This window comes from Dysidea avara, chromosome 8, assembly GCF_963678975.1.
Source record: "Dysidea avara chromosome 8, odDysAvar1.4, whole genome shotgun sequence".
Classification (NCBI taxonomy): Eukaryota; Metazoa; Porifera; class Demospongiae; order Dictyoceratida; family Dysideidae; genus Dysidea; species Dysidea avara.
This window is the reverse complement of record NC_089279.1, coordinates 18,094,374-18,117,652: the sequence shown is the minus strand read 5'-3', so window position 1 is coordinate 18,117,652 and position 23,279 is coordinate 18,094,374. Positions and strand designations below refer to the sequence as shown.

The 23,279-nt window shown below is 37.7% G+C and overlaps 1 protein-coding gene across 1 annotated transcript in view; it reads left to right on the top strand.

Annotated features, from left to right (window-relative positions):
- LOC136263294 (NFX1-type zinc finger-containing protein 1-like) overlaps positions 1 to 22,424 on the top strand; it is a gene marked incomplete at its 3' end in the record, with an annotated part of 28,565 nt that extends 6,141 nt beyond the window's left edge. Inside the window, 2 exon segments of the mRNA XM_066057806.1 lie at positions 18,812 to 19,158; positions 19,205 to 22,424. Coding sequence (XP_065913878.1) covers positions 18,834 to 19,158; positions 19,205 to 22,424 — 3,545 coding nt within the window.
- Positions 22,425 to 23,279: the final 855 nt, after the last annotated feature.

Here is a 23,279-nt window from a genome sequence, read left to right as displayed (position 1 = left end):
GTCAGTCACTATACCTTGCTTTGACACTAAGCTACTTGCAGATCTTCAATACACAACAAACTGCAGCACACAACTAAGTCTGTTTGTTACAAAGACTGGCCCACCTTTTATTGGCACTGGGCACATAAAAGTACATAAAATATAAGCATCAATGCACAATAAACATTACAATATGATAAGGTGTATGCATATGTTTTCTGGTGTACTACAATATATCAAGCTAGGCATAGATCAAGGCATAGGTTATTAAGCCAATATGCTGGATAAAAGCTTGTCACACAATGTACCTTGAGGCAAGTCAATTGTCCAAAAAGAATCATAGTAAAGTCTAATGATTAAGCTTGAAGGGAGAGTAGTTAAGACTCAAACGTAACTATAACTATTATGGCTCATCATTACTGTCCACATCACTTGCAATTAAAAATATATATATTACAGCACAAGTACTAGCTAGTGCAAAGGTCTGTAGGACACCTGGTCCTACAGCCTGCTTAAAGATGTTATATTATGTAAGTGTGTTTGAAAAGTTACAGAAAGGAGTAAAACCATGACCGGACTTAAGCAACCTTGATCCTGAAACCATATGATTTAAAATGCTGTGAATAAGGTTTTGCATAAAAATGCTTCTATTCTAGAACACTTTTTACAAGCACTGTTACTCTGGAATGAATGTGTCTCAGGAACATTATTCATGGGATATATGTCCAATTCCATTGCCACAGTGTATCCACCAAATCAATATGTGAGTTATACAGTCTGTACAATCATTTGAAATTATTCATGATTTTATACTGTATCATACAGTACAGTAGTACTGTATATTAGGGATCATATAGTGGGGATCACAAAGGAGTAGGCGTGGCCCACAAAATAACACCACCCAAAAACCAGCCTCAGACGATGATGAGGTAGTATTGGTTAGGTAAAACTAAGTCCAAACAAGCTTTCAGATCAACCCAAAACGCTTTCAACAAGTTGCTACGGAATTTTAAAAACAATTATTTTATTTAATGGAATTTTACACTGACAGCCTGACTGACTCACTGACTGACTGATGTCTTCAGACAAGCGTAACTCAATAATAGATAAGGCTATGGGCTTGATTTTTTCACTGTTCGACGTCTCTTTGGCCCGAGAGGTGCCTTTTGGCATACTGCAGTACATACAATGCGTTCTTCATGGACTTACCAGTGTCCTCCTTTGTGTCCCATTCATCTTTGCTGACAGCGAAAAGTGTTGATTTGACGGAAGTACTGGTGGATTCCCTTTGCAATGGAAATTATTCATAGTAGCTATTTTGATTGCAGAGATGCTTTTTGAACAGTTCTTGATTCGTACTGCTGTGTAACAAGATGAACATAGCTGACAACGAAGCATAATGGATACTTCAATTTTCAGATGATAATTGATATAGCTGGGTGTACGGCACCATTTCTTTTTTTCGGTGTACGCGTGAATTTCAGAGGTACTTTTCAAACAGCTCTTGATTCGTAATGCTGTGTGTAATGGGTTGAACATAGCTGACAACGAAGCGTAAAGGATACTTCACTTTTTCAGACAATAATTGATATAGTTGGGGTGTGCAGCGCTATTTCTTTCGTGGTATGCGTGAGTTCACCAGTCATAATAATTATTTACAAAAAAAAGTTAACAAACAAGTACACAAAAAATTTGAATTTTCAACTAGGGTAGGGACCATAGCACATCGATAAAAAGTACTAAAACAAGTTGGAGTAGTCCATGATATTAAATTACAGTAAAACAATAAGAAGTGTTATATCCCTACTGTGCATTTCCATTATGGTATCTTGAGCACAGTAGGGATATAACACTTCTTATTGTGTTACTGTGATTTAATATCATGGACTACGACAACTTGTTTCAGTACTTTTTATCGATGTGCTATGGTTCCTACTCTAGTTGAAAATTCTAATTTTTTGTGTACTTGTGGAGATTTGAGTTTTCCTAGCCAAAAATTCACCAAGAAATTAGCTTCACAACTCCATCCTCGCACCTTGACAGTATTAACCAAGCCCAAAAGTGCCTACAGTATGATCCTAAAGGCTTCCAATAAATTGTTTAAATTTTTTTTTCAATTTATTCAATGGAATCTGCTAACTAACTGCCTGCCTGCCTGCCTGCCTGCCTGCCTGCCTGCCTGCCTGCCTGCCTGCCTGCCTGCCTGCCTGCCTGCCTGCCTGCCTGCCTGCCTGCCTGCCTGCCTGATTCCTTGAGGCAAGTGTAACTCAATAACGACTAAAGCTATTGGCTTGATTTTGTCACTGTTCGACGTCGCTTCGTCCCAAGACGTGCCTTTTGGCATACCACAGTACGTACAATGCACACATCATGGACTTACCTCTTTGTCCTCATTTGTGTCTCATTTCTTTTTGCTGACAGCCCAAGGTGTCAATCCATAGTAGCGTGATGCATAGGTTCCCTACAGTATGTTTGTAAATGGGAATCGTCCGTATTTTCTGTGGTGACTGGATTGATTGCAGAGACAATTCTGTTCTTCGCTTGTAACGCTGTGTAACGGGCTGAACATAGCTGAAAGTGAAGCATAATGACTGCTGCACTTTCGAGGCAGTAATTGATAGTTGTCATAGGCGGATCTGAGGGGGGGCCAAGGGGTGCTGTGCTCCCCTGGCCCTTCTCTTGTCCCGCTTGGATCTACAGTACTATATTGATACCAGAAACTAGATCATGCATTCACACTGTATTCAGAAGTATAGAAAGCCAATGGGCAAATAGAAGACAACAGTTATAAATGTACTTTACAGTTATAGCTAAACTGTACACTGTAAAGAAGTGAGGCAAATAAATTTAATTTTTTTTGTGCAAAGATTGAGATACTCTAATAGAGCAGTCACTACTCTAATAGAACAGTCGCAATTCTAATGTAATCAATTTACAATCTTTATAAATCATAACAAAACTATAGCTACTCCTTATTTTGATTAGTATACACTTTACCATCAAACAGGTTGTCTCAGATAGGCTAACCAATCTTTGTATGCATTGCAAAGTATACTGTATGTCCATCATTCATCCAGCTATATGCTGAATAAAGTTACGCAAATGAATATAGCTTGTGTACTAGAACCCATTCTTATCCTCTTAGTGGAATAAACACTGTTGTGCACTAAAACATTTTGCCCCCCTTGGCCCCCCCTTGACAGTGTCTCCTAGATCCGCCTATGATAGTTGTTTTTGATAGTTGGGGGCATGCAAGTCATCACATTTTCGTGGTGACTGGATTTTTGCAGAGGCACTTCTTCTACTGTTTTTTTTTTTTTTTTGTCTGTAGCGCTGTGTAACGGGCTGAACATAGCTGAAGGTGAAGTGTAATGGCCACTGCACTTTCAAAGCAGTATTTGAAAGCTGGGACACACGTTCAGATGAAAACATAAATTCTGGCACCATCCTTTCTTTTGATGCGGTATGCGTGGTTCACCAGTCATAATAATGTTACAAAAAAAAGTAAACAAGTTAAGGAAAAATTAGGAATTTTAAGTTCGATTAGGGATCATAGAGAAAAAAAGTAGAGAAACAAGGGAGGTCGCCTACACCTGCAGATATACTAGTGAACATTTAATCCCTAAATCAATCTTGGTCTTCGAGTATAGACTGTATTAGGGATTAAATGTTCACTAGTATATCTGCAGGTATAGACGACCTCCCTTGTTTCCCTACCCTTTTCTGTGAACCCTAATTGAACTTAAAATTCCTTATTTTTCCTTAAACTTGTATATATCTCATAGCTTATTGAAAAGCAGCTAACCCATTTCTCATGGTTTGTGATATACCTACTAGATATACAACAGGAAATTGAATATGAATGTTTTGCTTCATAGCACTAGTTATTTGATCTACAAACTTTAAAACTTTGTAGGTGATAAGTGCACGTATGACATCATAGCTTCTTATGCATATACCATATAGTAGAAGGCTTTGGTGGTCTAAAACATTGGTGAATTTGGCAAATTGTCCTTCAATTTGCCAAATTTGTTTCCATCAAAATAATTATATTTCCAGCTGTCATTAGCTATGTGCGACACGTGACAAAGCATGACATTTTGCCAAAGTTTTTTCACCAAACAGATTTCGCCAATATTTTTTACCAATACAGTATCAATTTAAATAACTGTTTCCATGCACACTCAGGATTGTTTTAGTAATACTGATCACTAATATTATGGCATATGGCATTCAACATTTCTTGTATTCCAACTACCCAAGCTTTAGATTTCTAAGTACTGAGCAATTTAAAACATTTTGTATTTTTTTCTGCAGTACGCATCTCTATGTATTTAAATGCATTTTATTAGTAAAATATAACTGACATGACGGATTTTCCCAGTCACATACTGCCAAAGGTTGTTCTTGAGTTGGAATTACTGTACATTCCTAATCACCCTAGAATTCCATATATAGCATATTGTACAGCAAGTACAGGTAAAAATTAGAAATTTAAGTATAGGGATCATAGACATAAGTCATGAAACAAGAGAGGTCACCACACCTGCAGCCATAATTGCTGCTATACAGTACTACTGTACTGTATCATGATCTATAGTCATGTGTACTGTGAATGATATCCACGCAAAAAACACCCAAGCTGTATAAAAAAGGTGCTACCTTCAAAAATCCTAGGTGAAAAAAGCTGTGAAATCAAAGGTGGTCGCCATGAAATGGCTGCAATGATGTGGATGATAATCAAGACACACGGTAGTGTGTCGTGCGGCCCAAGAAGCCGGCGCGTAACACCCGTGAGTATATTGACAGGAAGAAAGAAAACGCAATTTTCGCACCTCCGTAGCTCTGTGCTTCCTTGATGAAACAAGACGATTTTTGCTGTGGACATGCCCCCCAACTGCAGCACTCTACATTCCAAATTTGAGCGAAATCGCTTCGCGCGTTCCCGAGATATGCGACTTCAAAAATTGGCTGAGTTTCTTCGTTTTTTTTTTCTTCTTCTTCTTCTTCTTCTTCTTATTTTTCTTTTTCTTGTCGCACACTTACAAAAACTGCTATAAAACTCGAACGCGTTATCCGATTGCCTTGAAATTTGGCACACAGAAGGGGGGTATAAAGGCGCATCTCGGTACCAAGTTTGGCTGGAATACCATAAACAGACAAAGAGTTATGAGCGATTATGCACGAAAAATAACACCAATATGTTGTCACGCCTACAGGGTAAACCGCGTATGGGAAGAAGCTGAAAATCGGTGGGTGAATAGGTTAACTATTGAACCTCAAACCTTTTGTGGTTTGAAAGAAATCGAGCTAAAAACCAGGAAGATACAGCGAAAAAATCAACAGTGTGTAACAATTACGCAATCGAGATTAGCTAATTTTTAATATTTTTATTTTATTATTATTATTATGCTTGCCACGCCTACCAGGTAAACCGCTTGGGGTAATGCTTTCAAAATCGCTGTACAGATGGAGTTATCATCTTAGAAAGGCTCTTCAATGGTGTAGAAGAATCAGACTTAAAGCCACGGAGTTATAACACGAAATCCAACTTGGTGTAGCAAGTGCGAGATCGAGATACTCTAATAGAGCAGTCATCCTAATAGAGCAGTCACCCTGAACAGAATTCAAGAGATCAGTTAGAAATAAGTAACCTGTATAGAGATCAGCTACAAACAAATCACCCTGTAGAGAGTTCAGCTACAAACAATTCACCCTGTTAAAACATCAGTTAGAAGAAGATTTCTTGTAGAGAGTTCAGATACAAACAAATCACCCTGTTGAAAGATCAGCTAGAAGATGTCACCTTGTAGATACTTCAGTTACAAAGAAACCACCATGTAGAGAATTCAGCTACAAACTAGTGACCCTGTAGATACATCAGCTAGAAGAAGTTACCTTGTAGAGAGTTCAGCTACAAAGAAACCATTCTGTAAAGAGCTCAGCTGCAAACAAATCACCTATACAGAATTCAGCTACAAACAAATCACCCTGTAGAGAGATCAGCTAGAAGAAGTTACCTTGTAGATAGTTCAGCTACAAACAATTCACCCTGTACAGAGCTCAGTTAAAAGAGGTTTCCTTGTAAAAAGTTCAGCTACAAACAAATCACCCTGTAGAGAGATAAGTAAGAAGAAGTTACCTTGTAGATCGTTCTGCTACAAACAATTCACCCTGTAAAGAGATCAGCTAGAAGAAGTTACCTTGTAGAGAGTTCAGCTACAAAGAAACCATCATGTAGAGAATTCAGCCGCAAACAAATCATGTATAGAGAGTTCAGCTACGAACAAATCTCCCTGTAGAGAGATCAGCTAGAAGAAGTTTCCTTGTAGAGAGTTCTGCTACAAACAAATCACCCTGTAGAAAGATCAGCTAGAAGAAATCACCTCGTAGAGAGTTCAGCTTCAAAGAAACAATCATGTGAGAGTTCAGGTACAAACAAATTGTCCTGTAGAGAGATCAGCTAGAAGAAGTTACCTTGTAGAGAGTTCAGCTACAAAGAAACCATCATGTAGATAGTTCAGGTACAAACAAATCACCCTGTAGAAAGATCAGCTATAGAAGAAATCACCTTGTAGAGAGTTCAGCTACAAAGAATCTATTGTGTAGAGAGTTTAACTACAAACAAATCACCCTGTAGAAAGATCAGCTATAGAAGAAATCACCTTGTAGAGAGTTCAGCTACAAAGAAACCATCATGTAGAGAGTTCAGCTACAAACAAATCGGCCTGTAGAGAGATCAGCTAGAAGAAATTACCTTGTAGAGAGTTCAGCTATAAAGAAACAATCATGTAGAGAGTTCAGCTGCAAACAAATCACCTGTAGAGAGTTCAGCTAGAAACAAGTCACCCTGTAGAGAGATCAGCTAGAAACAAGTCACCTTGTAGAGAGTTCAGCTAGAAGAAGTAACATTGTAGAGCTACAAAGAAGCTACCATGTAGAGTTCAGCTGCAAACAAATCACCCTGTAGAGAACTCAGCTACAAACAAATCGCCCTGTAGAAAGATTAGCTAGAAGAAGTTACCTTATAGGGAGTTCAGCTATGAACAGATCACCCTGTAGAGAGTTCAGCTACAAACAAATCACCCTGTAGAGAGTTAAGTTACAAAGAAACCACCATGTAGAGAGTTCAGCTGCAAAAAAAATCAATCACTCTGTAGAGAGTTCAGCTAGAAGAAGTCACCTTGTAGAGAGTTAAGCTGCAAATAAATCACCCTGTAGAGAATTCAGCTACAAACAAATCACCCTGTAGAAAGATCAGCTAGAAGAAGTTACCTTGTAGAGAGTTCAGCTACAAAGAAACCACCATGTAGAGAGTTCAGCTGCAAACAAATCACCTGTAGAGAGTTCAGCTAGAAACAAGTCACCCTGTAGAGAGATCAGCTAAAAACAAGTCACCCTGTAGAGAGTTCAGCTAGAAGAAGTCACATTGTAGAGAGTTCAGCTACAAAGAAACTACCACGTAGAGAATCCAGCTGCAAACAAATCATCCTGTAGAGAGTTCAGCTAGAAGAAGTCACCTTTTAGAGAGTTCAGCTACAGAGCAACCACCATGTAAAGGGTTCAGCTGCAAAAAACTCAATCACCTTGTGGAAAGATCGGCTAGAAGAAGTTACCTTGTAGAGAGTTCAGCTACAAAGAAACCACCATGTAGAGAGTTCGGCTGCAAACAAATCACCTGTAGAGAGTTCAGCTAGAAACAAGTCACCCTGTAGAGAGTTCAGCTAGAAGAAGTCACATTGTAGAGAGTTCAGCTACAATGAAACTCCCATGTAGAGAGTTCAGCTGCAAACAAATCACCCTGTAGAGAACTCAGCTACAAACAAATATGCAGTGAAAAAGATCAGCTAGAAGAAGTTACCTTGTAGAGAGTTCAGCTACAACGAAACCACCATGTAGAGAGTTCAGCTACAAACAAATCACCTGTAGAGAGTTCAGCTATGAACAGATCACCCTGTTGAGAGTTCAGTTAGAAACAAGGAATCCTGTAGAGAGATCACCTAGAAGTATCGCCTTGTAGAGTTCAGCTACAAACAAATCACCTGTAGAGAGTTCAGCTACAAACAAATCACCCTGTAGAGAGATCAGCTAGAAGAAGTTACCTTGTAGGGATTTCAGCTACAAACAAATTACCCTGTAGAGAGTTCAGCTACAAAGAAACTATTCTGTAAAGAGCTCAGCTGCAAACAAATCACTTGTACAGAATTCAGCTACAAACAAATCGCCCTGTAGAGAGATCAGCTAGAAGAAATTACCTTGTAGATAGTTCAGCTACAAACAAATCACCCTGTAGAAAGATCAGTTAGAAGAAGTTACCTTGGAGAAAGTTCAGCTACAAAGAAACCATTTTGTAAAGAGCTCAGCTGCAAACAAATCACCTGTACAGAATTCAACTACGAACAAATCACCCTGTAGAGATCAGCTATAAGAAGTTACCTTGTAGATAGTTCAGCTACAAACAAATCTCCCTGTAGAGAGATCAGCTAGAAGAAATTACCTTGTACATAGTTCAGCTACAAAGAAACCACCATGTAGAGAGTTCAGCTGCAAAGAAATCACCCTGTAGAAAATTCTGCCAGAAACAAATTGCCCTGTAGAAAGATCAGTTAGAAGAAGTTACCTTTTAGAGAGTTCAGCTACAAAGAAACCATTCTGTAAAGAGCTCAGCTGCAAACAAATCACCTATACAAAATTCAGCTACAAACACATCACCCTGTAGAGAGATCAGCTAGAAGAAGTTACCTTGTAGATCGTTCAGCTACAAACAATTCACCCTGTAGAGAGAGCAATTAGAAGAAGTCACCTTGTAGAGTGTTCAGTTACAAAGAAACCACCATGGAGATTTCTGTAATCAATATATGTGACCGGATTTGCGAAAAGGGGTCTTCCACACACATCCAATTCCGTAAATGTTGGAGACCATAACTCAGTGTTCAAGTAACATATTAACCTGAACATTTCACCATGTATTCAGCTATAGTGGTGCTCACCACTGCCCAAATATCAAGGCAATAGCTCTTTCCAATCTGAAGTTATCAATTGTCAAAGTTGGCAAATTGGACCCCTTTTCGCAAATCCGGTCACATATGTATTATACAGTATATATAATTTGTACATTTACTGATAAAATATTTAAAGTACATCTACTTCATCTTTTCTTCTTCCTGTAGTAAAGAAAAAAACATAGGTTAAAAAAGTCCCAAAGCTGGCCATAGGCCGGCTTTGGGGTATACAAATACAAAAAGAAATGAAATCTAATCCAAAACAGCCAAGCTGTAAAAAAAGTGTGCGGCCCTCAGAAAGGCTGTGGTGAAAAAAGATGTGAAATCCAAGGTGGCGGCCAAGAAATGGCTGTGATGGTAGGTTAGTGGTAAAAATTTTAATAACGACAATTCAGGTGAATTTTTGTGAAGCGGCACAAAAATTCACCTGAATTGTCATTATTAAAATTTTTACCACTAACCTACCATCACAGCCATTTCTTGGCCGCCACCTTGGATTTCACATCTTTTTTCACCACAGCCTTTCTGAGGGCCGCACACTTTTTTTACAGCTTGGCTGTTTTGGATTAGATAAATTTTAACAATGGCCTTTGTGCGTTAATAAAATTCATTATCATTAACATCAACATCATTGCAGCCATTTCATGGCCGCCACATGGCTGCCACCTTTGATTTTACAACTTTTTTCACCCAGGTTTTTTGAAGGCCAAACCCTTTTATACAATTTGGCTGTTTTTGTGTGGATTTCACTTCTTATTGTGTTTATATATAACTATACAAATCATTGTTCTTATCTACAGATGCAGGACCTTATAAGCGCTGAAGGCACAAAGAGTGTAAAACTAATGGGTTTAACCATGCAAAGTTTATATGGTGCAACTTACATTGCCTTATTTAGAATACCACAAATCCACAGGCCACCTGTTGGTGGTTTTGTTACATAAGCAATTAGTAAGAGAAGCATTTGCAATGGAGCTGTTCTTGTATTGATAACTATAGAGATAGGAGATAGCAATGCAATTATGGTGTGTGAGACAGCAAGTACTGACAACAAGAGGACGAGTATTGCTAACCAGCCTACTAGCAAACAAGCTAAAACTGTTGATCCATGTATGGCATCGCAAATGGGACATTGTAAGCTGATGGCAGCTCAAAGTGTAGAATTTCACACTTAAAAGAAACCCTAAGTGCTAGGCGTGAAGGGCTCCCTAGGGTTAGGGCTCCTTAGGGCTACCCCTAAGGCTCCTTCATTCTCTTGCTGGTACTGCTCATCTCCTGCTGCATAGCTACTAGTGGATATGTAGGGTGGCCTGTGTAATCGGTGAGGTTTCAACACTATTAGTGTTGAAGGTGATTTTGAATTTCAGTCACTGTTACCACACTAACCTCACAGAAGTTTCACACTCCTTTGCACCTTCGGTGCTTATATGCTCCTAACAGATGCAATGAAGATGATATAATACAAACTAGAGCTCTATCAACGCAGAAAATACTTACCAATCCAATACCAAAGCCAATTTATACTGATATAATTTTGTGCTTGCTTGTTCATGGTTATATAAATACGTATGTATGTAGTGCCTGTATTATTTGCAATAGTGTTTTATAACAAAAGTAAATTCCTTCTAAGTTAGGTATCATGAACCACAGTGGAGGTTCATAATAGAGATCGCCTATGTTTTTTTCCAAAATCCTAATAGAACACTCAACTAAACACCACCTTAAAAACTTTTTCCAACCTCAAAAGAAGCCTTGAAGTTAATTTGGAAGAAGTTTAGGTCCACTAGCAAAATATGAAGTCAAAAGGACTTGATAAAAGTGCTTGTTTAAAGAACTGAAATTTGCCATTTTGAGCCATTTTGTTCATCATCATCATCATCTTCTTCTTCTTCTTCTTCTTCTTCTTCTTATTATTATTATTATTATTATTATTATTATTATTATTACTAGGACCGCGTCACATACAACCAAGTACATACACCAACGTGACAGCCCCCCGGTGAGGCTATTTGGTGGTGAATGCATTATCTCCAAATCAACTCATTATGTCACAGTAGTGACAGATATAACACAATAGTGGCATCGTAACTAAAGGCCACCAGTAGCTAAGTGCCAGTACATCATTGGTGTGGTAATGGCACAGTGATGTGTACAAAGTATATGTATACAAAACATACAGGAGAGAACTATACATTATTGCAGTATTGTTTGCAGCAATACATTATAGGCAACATCACCATGCAGATAAAAATTATTAGCCAATATACAGCAATGCATATCAACATCAACTAGAGCTAAGTAAGGTTCATCAGTGATGTAGCAATGGCACAGTGATGGGTGACACACTATAGTTATGAGATAGCTACACAATGCTGTAGGCGTATGCAAGCCAGATGAACCAGATAAAGGAAGACAGCCAAGCCACTAGAGCCTAGTAGCTACGCCAGGTGAAGGCAAAAAAGATTAAGCACGTATTGAATTGCCTGACACCAACACAAAGAAAGTTCGCCATGCCAGCAAAACAAGACAAAATTGTTTACTTGTATTTTATATGTAACTGTAAGCTTATTGTAAAGAGCGTGGCATATGTCAGTTTAATGTTTTCTTGTATTGTTTATTTTCGTGAATGAATCCACTGGCAGCTGGCATGGAGACTTGAGATGTTACAAACATAAAACTTACTTGTAATCTTCTTGTTTACACAAGTGGCTTCTGGCTCTCCCACACGGGCATCACTAATCTTCTTCGCTAATCTTCTTAGCGCAATATGTAAGTAATTAAGCAAGGGTGTGGTACTGGGCGTTATATAGAATTACACGTATGGTCAAGTCATCAGCACAAACAGGAGCGATGATTATACGTTTGTGCCTTCATTCACAGGCGAATCTATCCGCGGTTAGTTCATGTCTCTAGGCCTCGTAGTTTTCTCAAACATTAATTATTAATTATTTAATTATTTATTTATTTATGATGTAATTTTAACCGCGTTTCGTATTATTCTTAGTACTTGGTTGTATAACTAGGACCGCGTCACATACAACCAAGTACATACACTAACGTTGCAACCTACCCATTGGGCCATAGGAAACACTCAGAGCAGTGTGCGTGTACCTGTGGAAATGATACATATGCATACGTACACAGGCAAGGGAGTTTAACTGGCATCAGAAAACCACAATACTAAAACACAATCTACACAAAAAACCAAGCTATATTGAAAGTAACTATATATTGTAGGTGTGACGTGTCTCTGAAGATGACTCAGCAGTGAAGTGAGGCTATGCAGAATAAGGGATATGGTGAAGGCACAATTAGCAATTGATCCCAATCAAGCCAATATGGCACAACAGACTCTGTTGTAACTAGAGGCCACTGGTGATGTACCTGTATATCAGCAGTGTGGCATTGGCACAGTGATCACAGTCTATAATATTATGCATACAGCCATGCACAACATACAGGAGATAGTTACACATTGTTGTATATGCAGCACTGCATCGGCTTCTTGTTTAGCTATTACAGACTCACAGTAGACTAGTAGTTAAGCCGAGTGGAAAATAATTCCAGCCGCCAGCAAGCCAGATGAAGGTGCCAGTATAATGAAAATAATTCCAGCCGCTAGCAAGCCAGACGAAGGATGAAGATGTAGACCTATAATACAACTACCGGTACAAGTATTACATTACTCATTACCTTGCAGTTCCAGCTGGTTGTTTATGAGCGCATCAGCTGGTATCCCAACTGGTCATCAGCTGGTCGTTCACTGCATGACGCCTGGAGCGCATATCCTACACACAAAATACACAGTTACAAATATTTAAACATACTTGTAATGTTGTTGCTTACCAGTAAAGTGGTGCCTGGCCTCTCCGCGGATGTTGACTAATCTTCTCGTTCGAGCAATCTGTAATTAACAAGGGAGTGGTGCCGGGCGTTATATAGAATTACACATACGGTAAAGTCATCAGCACGAACAGTCGTACTTATTATACGGTTGTGCCTTCATTCACAGGCGAATCTATCCCCGCTTAGTTCATGTCCCTAGGCCTCGTAGTTTTCTCAAACATTATTTCAGCAACAGTAAGTGATCTTAACGTATCTGTTGTCAACTTTTGCAGTATTGCTAATAAACGAACACATTTGGAGGCTTTCTTATTTACCAATGATATTGATATTGTAGTAGGGACCGAATCACACCTTGATGAAACTATTCTAAGCTCTGAAATGTTTCCTAACAATTTCAGCACATACAGAAAAGAGAGAAATTGCTATGGTGGCGGTGTTTTCATTTCTGTTAAGAACACGGTTCCTTCTTTAAAAATAGATACCGATTCATCTATTGAAATTATCTGGACATATCTAAATGTCGGTAAAAACAGTGATGTCATTGTTGGATGCTTTTATTGTCCTCCCCACTCAACTGACACAGTTCTTGAGGACTTGCAATCTTCCTTAGTGTCCATAAAGCAGAAATATCCTCATGCCCGTATCATCCTCGGTGGTGATTTTAACTGCCCTGGTATTGATTGGGAACATGGCACTCTAACTGAATCATATATTTCATGTCATTTCCGTCAAAAACTTATTACACTAGCACATGATACCCAGATGTCACAGCTAGTCACCTTTCCTACAAGAGTCCATAATACATTAGACCTATTGTTTACTACTCATCCTGACTCTGTACTATCCTGTCATCCAGCACCAGGGTTAAGTGATCATGATGCAGTATTAGCAACCATTCAAATTCCCTATCATATTTCGAAGAAACCTTCTCGAACAATCTACCTTTACAAATTGGCAGATTGGGATACAATCAGAGAAAAACTATGCAACCTTTCTCATACCTATTTTGAATTAAATCGCATGTCATCTCCAAGCTTGGAAGAAAACTGGACCTTTTTTATGCAGAATCTTCAGCAAATTATTGAAGACCACACTCCTACCAAAACATCAAGTACTAGAACTCACTTACCATGGATGTCTAACACTTTGAAACGGCTAATCCGAAAGAAGCAAAGACTGTATAATCGAGCCAGGCGCTATCATCGTGACACTGATTGGTCCGAATACAAATTGCTGCAGAAAGAGGTAAACTTTAAACTTAAACACCAGCACAAAACATATGTGTGACAAATCTTGTATCATCATCACACAACAGAAAATCTCTTTGGCACTACCTGAAAACCCGTAAGCAACATAACAATGGCATTGGTACATTGATACATCCCGAAAATGGCAATGCTTTAATACACCCAATTGAAAAGGCAACTGTTTTAAATGATCATTTCAAATCTGTATTCACAACTGATGACGACAGCAGTGCCATTCCTGACAAAGGTCCTTCATTACATCCATCTCTACCAGCATTTGAAATCACCGAACAAGGAGTTTACAACATTCTAACCAACTGTGATCCATCAAAATCTCCTGGTCCAGACTCCATACATCCACTTGTACTAAAGACAACAGCAGCTGAAATTTCTCCTATGCTTACTCACATATTTAAACAATCGCTAGAAACTGGAACTGTACCATCCCAATGGAAACATGCCTATGTCAATCCAATATTCAAGAAAGGCCAAAAATCTGACCTAAAAAACTATCGCCCCATCTCATTAACATCAGTAGTATGCAAATCAATGGAACACATTATAGTAAGTCAAATAATGAAGCATCTGGAAGATCAAAATATTCTTTCTGACAGACAGTTCGGATTTAGGTCTAAGCACTCTTGTGAGTCACAATTATTTATCACCATCAACGACATTGCCAAACAAATAGACACAAATTTGCAAGTTGATGCTGCAATACTAGATTTTTCTAAAGCTTTTGATAAAGTATCTCAATCAAGACTCCTCTACAAACTAAGGCACTATGGAATAAGAGGGAATATATTACACTGGCTTGAATCCTTTCTTCATGGTCACACATAGCAAGTTATAGTAGAAGGTTCTAAATCATCCACTTGTGATGTAACATCTGGTGTTCCCCAAGGGTCTGTTCTTGGACCAGTTCTATTCTTGATTTATATCAATGACATCATTGCCAACATCCAAAGTGAGATCCGTCTTTTTGCAGATGATATCCTTATTTACAAAACCATTAAAACACCACAAGACCATAAAATACTTCAAGATGATTTAAACTCACTGACAAGATGGGCAACTGACTGGATGATGGAATTCAACATCTCCAAATGTAAAATTTTACAGATAACAACACACCATAACAAGAGTACTTTCACATACAAAATGTCCGACATTCCACTGGCTACAGTATTAGAACACAATTACCTTGGAATCCGTCTCCACCACAAATTATCATGGGATCCTCACATCAATTACCGTATAGCTGGTAATTTTCGAAAGGTTTTTATTTTCGGATATTTCGAAGAGGTCCTTCTCTTCGAAAATAAATTCCCACATCCGGTTGTTTTCGAAAATAAATTCCCACAAGTGAAAGCAATCATCCAACTGTCGGCGATTCGTTCGTACATTCCTCGAGTTTTAGCTCAGCATTGCTGATGATAATGGGTAAACTGTATCATTACTGTACCAATAACCAGAAAACAGGTGATCCAGAATGGGAATTGATGCCGTCTGCTCTAGAATCTATGGTAGGATAGCTAGCTATGATCGAGCGTGATCGTGCCAGTGAATTCACTCCACCCGAGACTCCCTCAGTCTTCTCTCCAGTGCACAGGAATGGGGATTATTCCATCAATAAGTCAGTTTTCGGCAAACATTCACGCACCTTCATAATTTGTGACACGAACTTCCGTTTATTTGAAATCCATCCGGACTTCGAAATATGCACTCTTCGAAATTAAAATCTTTCGAAATTCAGATTTTGTTTCTTGTGCGAAAATTTCTGTTTCGAAAATAACCCGCTATACGGTACATCTGTAACAAGGCAAATCGACTCCTTGGATTCTTAAAAAGAAATCTTCACAATGCACCATCAGAAATTAAAGAACACGTCTACAAACAATTGCTATTACCATCATTAGAATACTGCTCAACCATCTGGGACCCCTATCATCACACTAGTATTAGTAAACTAGAGATGATTCAACACCGCGCTGCTCGTTTCATTTTGAACAAACCCTGGCACAGATCTAACCAAAACCATGATAACATCACAGACATGTTAACCAGTCTTGAATGGCCTACACTTCAAAACAGAAGAACAATTGCTAGACTCACCTTCCTATTCAAGATCGTCAGGAACTTACTAGCAATACCTGATCATTGCTTACCGTCACCAACTCCAGTGTCCTCCACCCGTGCTCAACATCCTCTCAAGCTAACTCAATTGCAAACAAGAGTTGATGTGTACAAATACTCCTTCCTCCCTCGAACAATTATTCAATGGAACTCCCTTCAAATTCCTAACATCGACACAATAGATCTTGAAACATTTAAGAACGCTGTAAGTAATATAATATAATATGTGATTGTAATGCTCATTAGCGTGTTGCCCCTAGTGGGCTTTGCTAATTAACAATAATAATAATAATATTTATTATTTATTTATTCATTCATTATTAATGATGTAATTTTACTGCATTTCGTATTATTCTTAGTACTTGGTTGTATAATTATTATTATTTTCTCAAAATGTGAGTACTTTTTGGGAATAAAAACTACATAACTTTCCTTCCTATGTCTTTTTTCATGTCCATGACCTATTTTTAAATGCATATTGCAGTGTTAACATCCACTTTCATGCAAATTTGCTTCTTTTAGGCTCACTTTGCCATTGGTCTTCTGACTTAGTCTCTGCAAGGGTAACCAACGTGTTAATATGTGTTGATAAGTATCCAATCTATTCACATTAACATGTTCATTTGGAAACTTTGTCATTACCTACATTTTATTAACCACGGTATGTTATGAGCAGCAATGTTGTGTATCACTGGGTACTTAACTTCTTGTGATCACCTAATGAAGCCATACTACTACTATCTACAACATCCTATATGTTGCTTATACGTAGTTGGATATATTCAAAGCTGTGTAGTACAAAGTATACATTCAATAGTAAGGAAACAATACAATGGTGTTTGATAACACTGATAGTATTATAACTACTAATGTACATGATGACTGACTTGATACTGAGTAATATCAAGCACCACCAGCACCTCTAATTATCATGTCAGCCGGGTATCCATATTTATAAAAAGTTAACAAACTAGTGTAAAAATAATTTAAAAAAATTAAAATATGGGAATAGAAATCACCGAAAAAAATAAAGAAATAAGAGTCAATCAAACCAGCATGTTAAACACACAGAGATATCTATTTGGACTCAAATAAACTTTTATACAGAAGCATTCTCAGTACTCACATATCTGTCCCTAATTTATGGAGAAACTACTGTTTTTTTCTTAGTTTCTACCATATCCATTGAGTCCATATAGAGATCTCTGTGTGTTTAACGGGTTGGCTTGTTTGACTCTTGTTTCTTTACTTTTTTCAGTGATTCCTATTCCCATATTTAAAATTATTTTTACACTAGTACTATTTGTCTATTGAGATTTTGCAGTGACTGTTTTATTAGAGTATCTTGATTTTTCATACAATGTGTGATAAGTTGCAGTTGCTCATTTTTTTGCAGGGTAAATCTTGCACCTTTTATGCTAGAATAAAATTTCAGCCTGTTCTCACAAGTTTTATTAGCATAGCACTTATTATGATGATGACGATTGGCCCACGATTAGTGCAAGTAGGTCTTGGTAGTAGTGTACTACCCTGCTGATCTGTGATCTACTGTATGATATCGGCTTTGATTCAATGCAATACTAGAGAAGTTATAATAGTGTATTGTATTACAGACTTTATTTGATTACTTTTGCAATGCTTTAATAGAGCTCATGTTTTTTTTGAGGATTTCTAATAGAGCACACATAAAATGTTCTAGATTTTCCATAGGAAGATTTATGAAATTATGAACTTTTACTATTGAGAATTTTCATTTATAAAGTAGAAATTAAGTGAGGTGATCAGCTGTGATAGCAGCGGCTCGGTGGTTAGGAATTTGGGTGTTCGGTATGGAGGTCCGTGGTTCGAATGCTGGTGATTTTTTCTGAAATTTTTCATGCACCTTCTTTACCCCACAGTGACTGTTCTATTAGAGTATTTTGACTCCACGATTTACAATTGTTTGGTTTTTGCTTTGTAACTGTATAGCTGTCAATGTGATTTCTTTTAAACCACAAAAGGTTTGAGCTATGCTTGTTAACCTATATGCATGCTGATTGTTTAGTTATTCCCATAAGTGGTTTATCCTGTAGGTGTGACAACAATTATGCCTTTGTTAATGCAAATAACCATCCATAGCTCTATGACTAGTAAACAGATTATCACCAAACTTGGTACGTAATTGTGCCGCATATGCTCTTAAAGTGTACCAAAGCTCAACAAAATCGAACTACGCGTTTGCATTTTATAAAGGATTTTGTAAAGTGCAAAATGAATAATCCGAGCCCCCTAAACCACGAAGAACTTAAGCCAATTTTTGAAGGCTTATATTTCATGGAAATCTTGCTCAAAGTTGGTATGTGGGGTGCTGAAAGTGGAGGGAATTTTACACTATAAAAATAATTCCAATTTGTGAAGGGAGCACGGAGCTACATACGTATATGCGTGAAAATCATGTTTTGTTTCTTCCTGTAAGTATACTCACAATGTGGCACACCGGATTTCTTGACCACTCGACACACTACTCTGTGTCTTGATTTATTAGCATCCTTTGGGTATATGCTATAGTTAACAGCATACATACAGTACTTTTGTACAGTTTATGAATATAATTTTTTTCAGTAGGCTATACGTATATTGAGTGATGGCCTTTGGAGGATACCCTGATATTCACTCATCAGTGAATGGCCATCGTGGAGGTCGTGGTGGTGGACAATCACACAACTTCAGAAGTCGAGGACGAGGTAAAGAAATGTTGCACTACCAAAGGAATACAGATCGAACACTAAGTGATTACTTTCCTTATGATAAACAGCATAATGAGAATGAATTTGACAGTGGAACAATGATACATGGTCCTGCTATAGTTAGCAGTAGTGGTTTCCATGCACACAAGGAAAAGAGAGGGAAGTTTAGAGGTCGAGGAAGAAGACCCTTTCAGAAAAGCCATGTAGGGTATCAAGTAAATAGTAAGTAAACCTGTTGATTTATTAATGTTACTTTGTATATTTACAGGACGATCAGGTACATTTGCAAACTCAAGTGGTACTACAATAGGCAGTGATGATGGTTCTACTGGTGTTGGCAAGTATGGTGACTCTACTGGGAGTACCAGGCTTCATAAAGCCAATGAAAGGGAAACAAGGAGACAAAGACCATTTACTAAGTCCCGTGTCAGTCAAGAAATTACCACAGAAGAACACAAGTTTAAGCGTACAACAATTCCACAATTTTTACAGCTTCACAAAGAAGACCCTGACACTATTACTATTGAATTATTGCATGATCTAAAAAGTTTCCAAAAGGTAATATTAAACTCTGAGAAAGTAGGGCAAAGGAGAGATGACATGCTAAAGATAATGGTTATCCTTATAAAGCTGGCAATGGTTCATGATGTGGACAATAAAGGTAATGCTATTCGCATATTGGCAGAAACGTTTAATAGGCGCTCTTATAAGTTTTGTTTTAAACTGCAGAAATATGTTCAGACAATAAAAAGTGAGCAAGAGATTATGGCTTTGATTCGTTTGTTTGATCATATCTTGAAATTATTACCACACTGTTGGGAGGTGCTTCCTGTTGAGCCCTTGAAGATGTCTGCTACAAATCATTTACCACGCATTGTTGATGATGAATTGTATTTGTCAATGATTGCTAACTACCAAGATGCACAAAAGCAAGCAGTAGCACCTCCAAGTGACGGTAAATCACTTTTTGCAGATGACTACTGTGAATACAAGCATTTATCTATTTTGCCTGGCACTAGTGAAATAAATGAAATGTTTCCTCCCAAGCTGCGCTCTAACATAGTTGAAGGCCATTACAATAGCTGGGCTCACTACTATGACACACAATTTAAGCTTCTAAAAGAAGATTTTGTTGCTCCACTTAGAAGAGGTGTGTGTGGCTTCCGTGAAGGACTCAGAGGACGAGATGTTTCAGATGTAAGGATTTATTATAATGTGACTTTTAGAGACTTAAACTTTAGTTTAGATGGAATCCTTTTGTCTGTGAAGTTTGATGGCAATAGATTTTGTCGAGTAAACTGGGAACACAGCAAGCGTTTGATTTACGGATCACTTTTATGTTTCTCCTGTGACAATTTTGAAACAGTTATATTTGCTTCTGTGGTGGATAGAGATGCTAAAAAGTTGAAAGATGGAAAGTTTACTGTGAAGATAGAATCCAATGCTGATATTTTCTACTTGGTATTCAACAAAGGTGATTTTTACACAATGATTGAATCACAGGCTCATTATGAGACGTATTACCACATACTGAACAGCTTGCAAAATGCTGAATCTGATACTATGCCATTTACTGAAATGCTTATTGAATCAAAATGTCAAAATATTCAGCCACCTGAATACATGTGCTTAACTGCAGCAGGTAATCCCCAATCAATGTTTAATATGACAGGTGCTTTAGGCATTAGTAAGCAACATGGTACATTGCATTTATTCGATATCAGTAGGCAAGAATGCTGGCCCAATGTTGAGCATGTTCAACTGGATGAGTCTCAATTAAGGGCAATGAAGATGGCACTCACTCAAAAAGTGTCAGTTATCCAAGGTCCTCCTGGCACAGGGAAGACATACATTGGATTAAAAATAGTTCAGGCATTGTTAACCAATCGTAATGTGTGGGATTCTGCTGGAAACTCCCCAATCCTTGTGGTCTGTTATACTAACCATGCCCTGGATCAGTTTTTAGAAGGAATTATTGAAATTAACAATTCAGGTGACCATTATTATGTAGAGACTGAAAGTGATGTAAGTGGACTTGGTGGCTTCAATAACAAACTTCGTGTGAGAAAACAATTTTCTATTGTAAGGGTGGGAGGAAGAAGTCAGAATGAAAAGGTAGACAAGTATAACATCAAAAAGTTTGAAATAAGGAAAAGCAAAGTTCCAAGGCACATTTATCATCGCACTTATTATGTAAAAAACAATATACAAAAAGCTGGAGTAGATCTTGATTACAAATTTCAGGTTATCCAACACAAAGCAAAACCTCTCTTATACTCATTAATAGAATTTATTGCCCCAATTCATGTAGCACAATTGTTGTCTCTTGTAAAGGGCTATGGTAAAGCTATCGAAAGGATAAAGGATGGATTAAAGCTATGGTTGTCTTGCATAGATCTTCAGAATTCAGGAGTAAAGGGAAAAGGGTATACCAAAGAAGTTGATATTTCAAGAAGGGAGAAGAATAAAGATGATAGTAATATAAGTGTTGGAACTGAATCTTCTGTAAGAAAAATCCAAAAAAAAATGAAAGCATTTCCTAAAGAAGAGCAGGAACAAAGTGGTAATTATAAGGGGTATTCTGATATTTCCAACACAGATACTGAGTCAGAGCATTCAGTGGAACCAAAAATGCTGGATGAAGATAATCTTGATGATGATGCAGAAGATACTGTAAATGTTATAGGAGAAGCTGAACTTGCCGGGCATCAACGAATGATTGATCAGCCAGCAGATGTGTTCCATTATAAATCCTCTGATGAAAACCATGGTGCTGATGATGACAATGGCATTGCTGTTGATGATAATGAATATGATTATGATGGTAATGATGATGATAATGAAAACTATAGTAATGAATATTATGATGATTATTATGCTTATAACTATGATGAATATGATGAATATGATAGAGAGGATGATCGTGATGATGATTATGATGATGATCGTGATGATGATGATGATTACGGTGATGTTGGTGGCGACAAGGATGATGACAATGATGAGGAGGAGGAGGAGGACTATGACAGTGATGATGATGATGATGATGTGAAACACAAGCACACCAAAGGTTCTAACATTGCTGTCACAAATAATCCAGTAGCATTTAGATCTTTTCCAAATGGTCCTTTTACATATGCCACTGTCAGCACAATTGACAATATTTTTCAACTATCCAAGCATGATCGCTTGAGGCTTTATGATTTCTGGAAATGGCAATACATTGAAAAGTTAAACAATCAACTTAATGCAGATTTTGAAGGCTATTTAGAAATGTGCAAACAATATAAGGAAGCTACGCAGGAGGAAGATTTTTGTGTTCTCGAAAAGGTTGATTTGATTGGGATGACAACAACTGGAGCTGCAAAGTACCAGCATATTATTCAGAGGGTGAAGCCCAAGATTGTAGTAGTAGAAGAGGCAGCAGAAGTGTTGGAGTCTCACATTGTTTCTTGTCTTACAGCTGCAACTCAACAGTTAATTCTCATCGGAGATCATAAGCAACTTCGACCTAATCCAAATGATTACCATCTTGCTTGCAAACATAATTTAAATGTTTCTCTTTTTGAGCGACTCATCAGAGCTGGTATTCCTCATGCTACACTTGAAATTCAACACAGGATGAGACCAGAGATTGCAGGACTAGTCTGTCCATACATTTACCCCAAGTTACTAAATCACGAATCTGTCTTTAATTATAAGAATGTCCGAGGGGTCACTACTAACATGTACTTTTTTGATCACAAATATCCAGAGCAAGAAAATGATGAATTGAAAAGTCACTCAAATGAAAAAGAAGCCAAATTAGTTGTTGCTCTTTGTGACTATTTCCTCAAACAAGGTTATTCTCCCAGTCAGATTACTGTATTGACCACTTACACTGGCCAGTTGCTGAAACTAAAACCATTAATGCCACGAAGCAAATTTCAAGGGGTTAGAATCACAGCAGTAGATAACTTTCAGGGAGAAGAAAATGATATTATTTTACTATCATTAGTACGAAGCAATGAGAAAGGGAACGTTGGATTTTTGAAAATAGAAAACCGCATATGTGTTGCCTTATCACGAGCTAAAATGGGATTTTACTGCTTTGGAAATTTTACATTATTAAGAGAAAATTGTGAGACTTGGAAAGATATTCTACAATATTTAGAAGAAGGAGGAATGATGGGGTCTTCTTTACTATTAAGCTGTTCTATTCATAGTAATATTAAAACTGAAATTCATACAGTTGATGACTTTAAAAACGTTCCAGAAGGTGGTTGTAATAAATTATGTGATGTTCGTTTGGAGTGTGGACATGTTTGCAAGCTCTACTGTCATCCTAGAGATCCATCGCATGA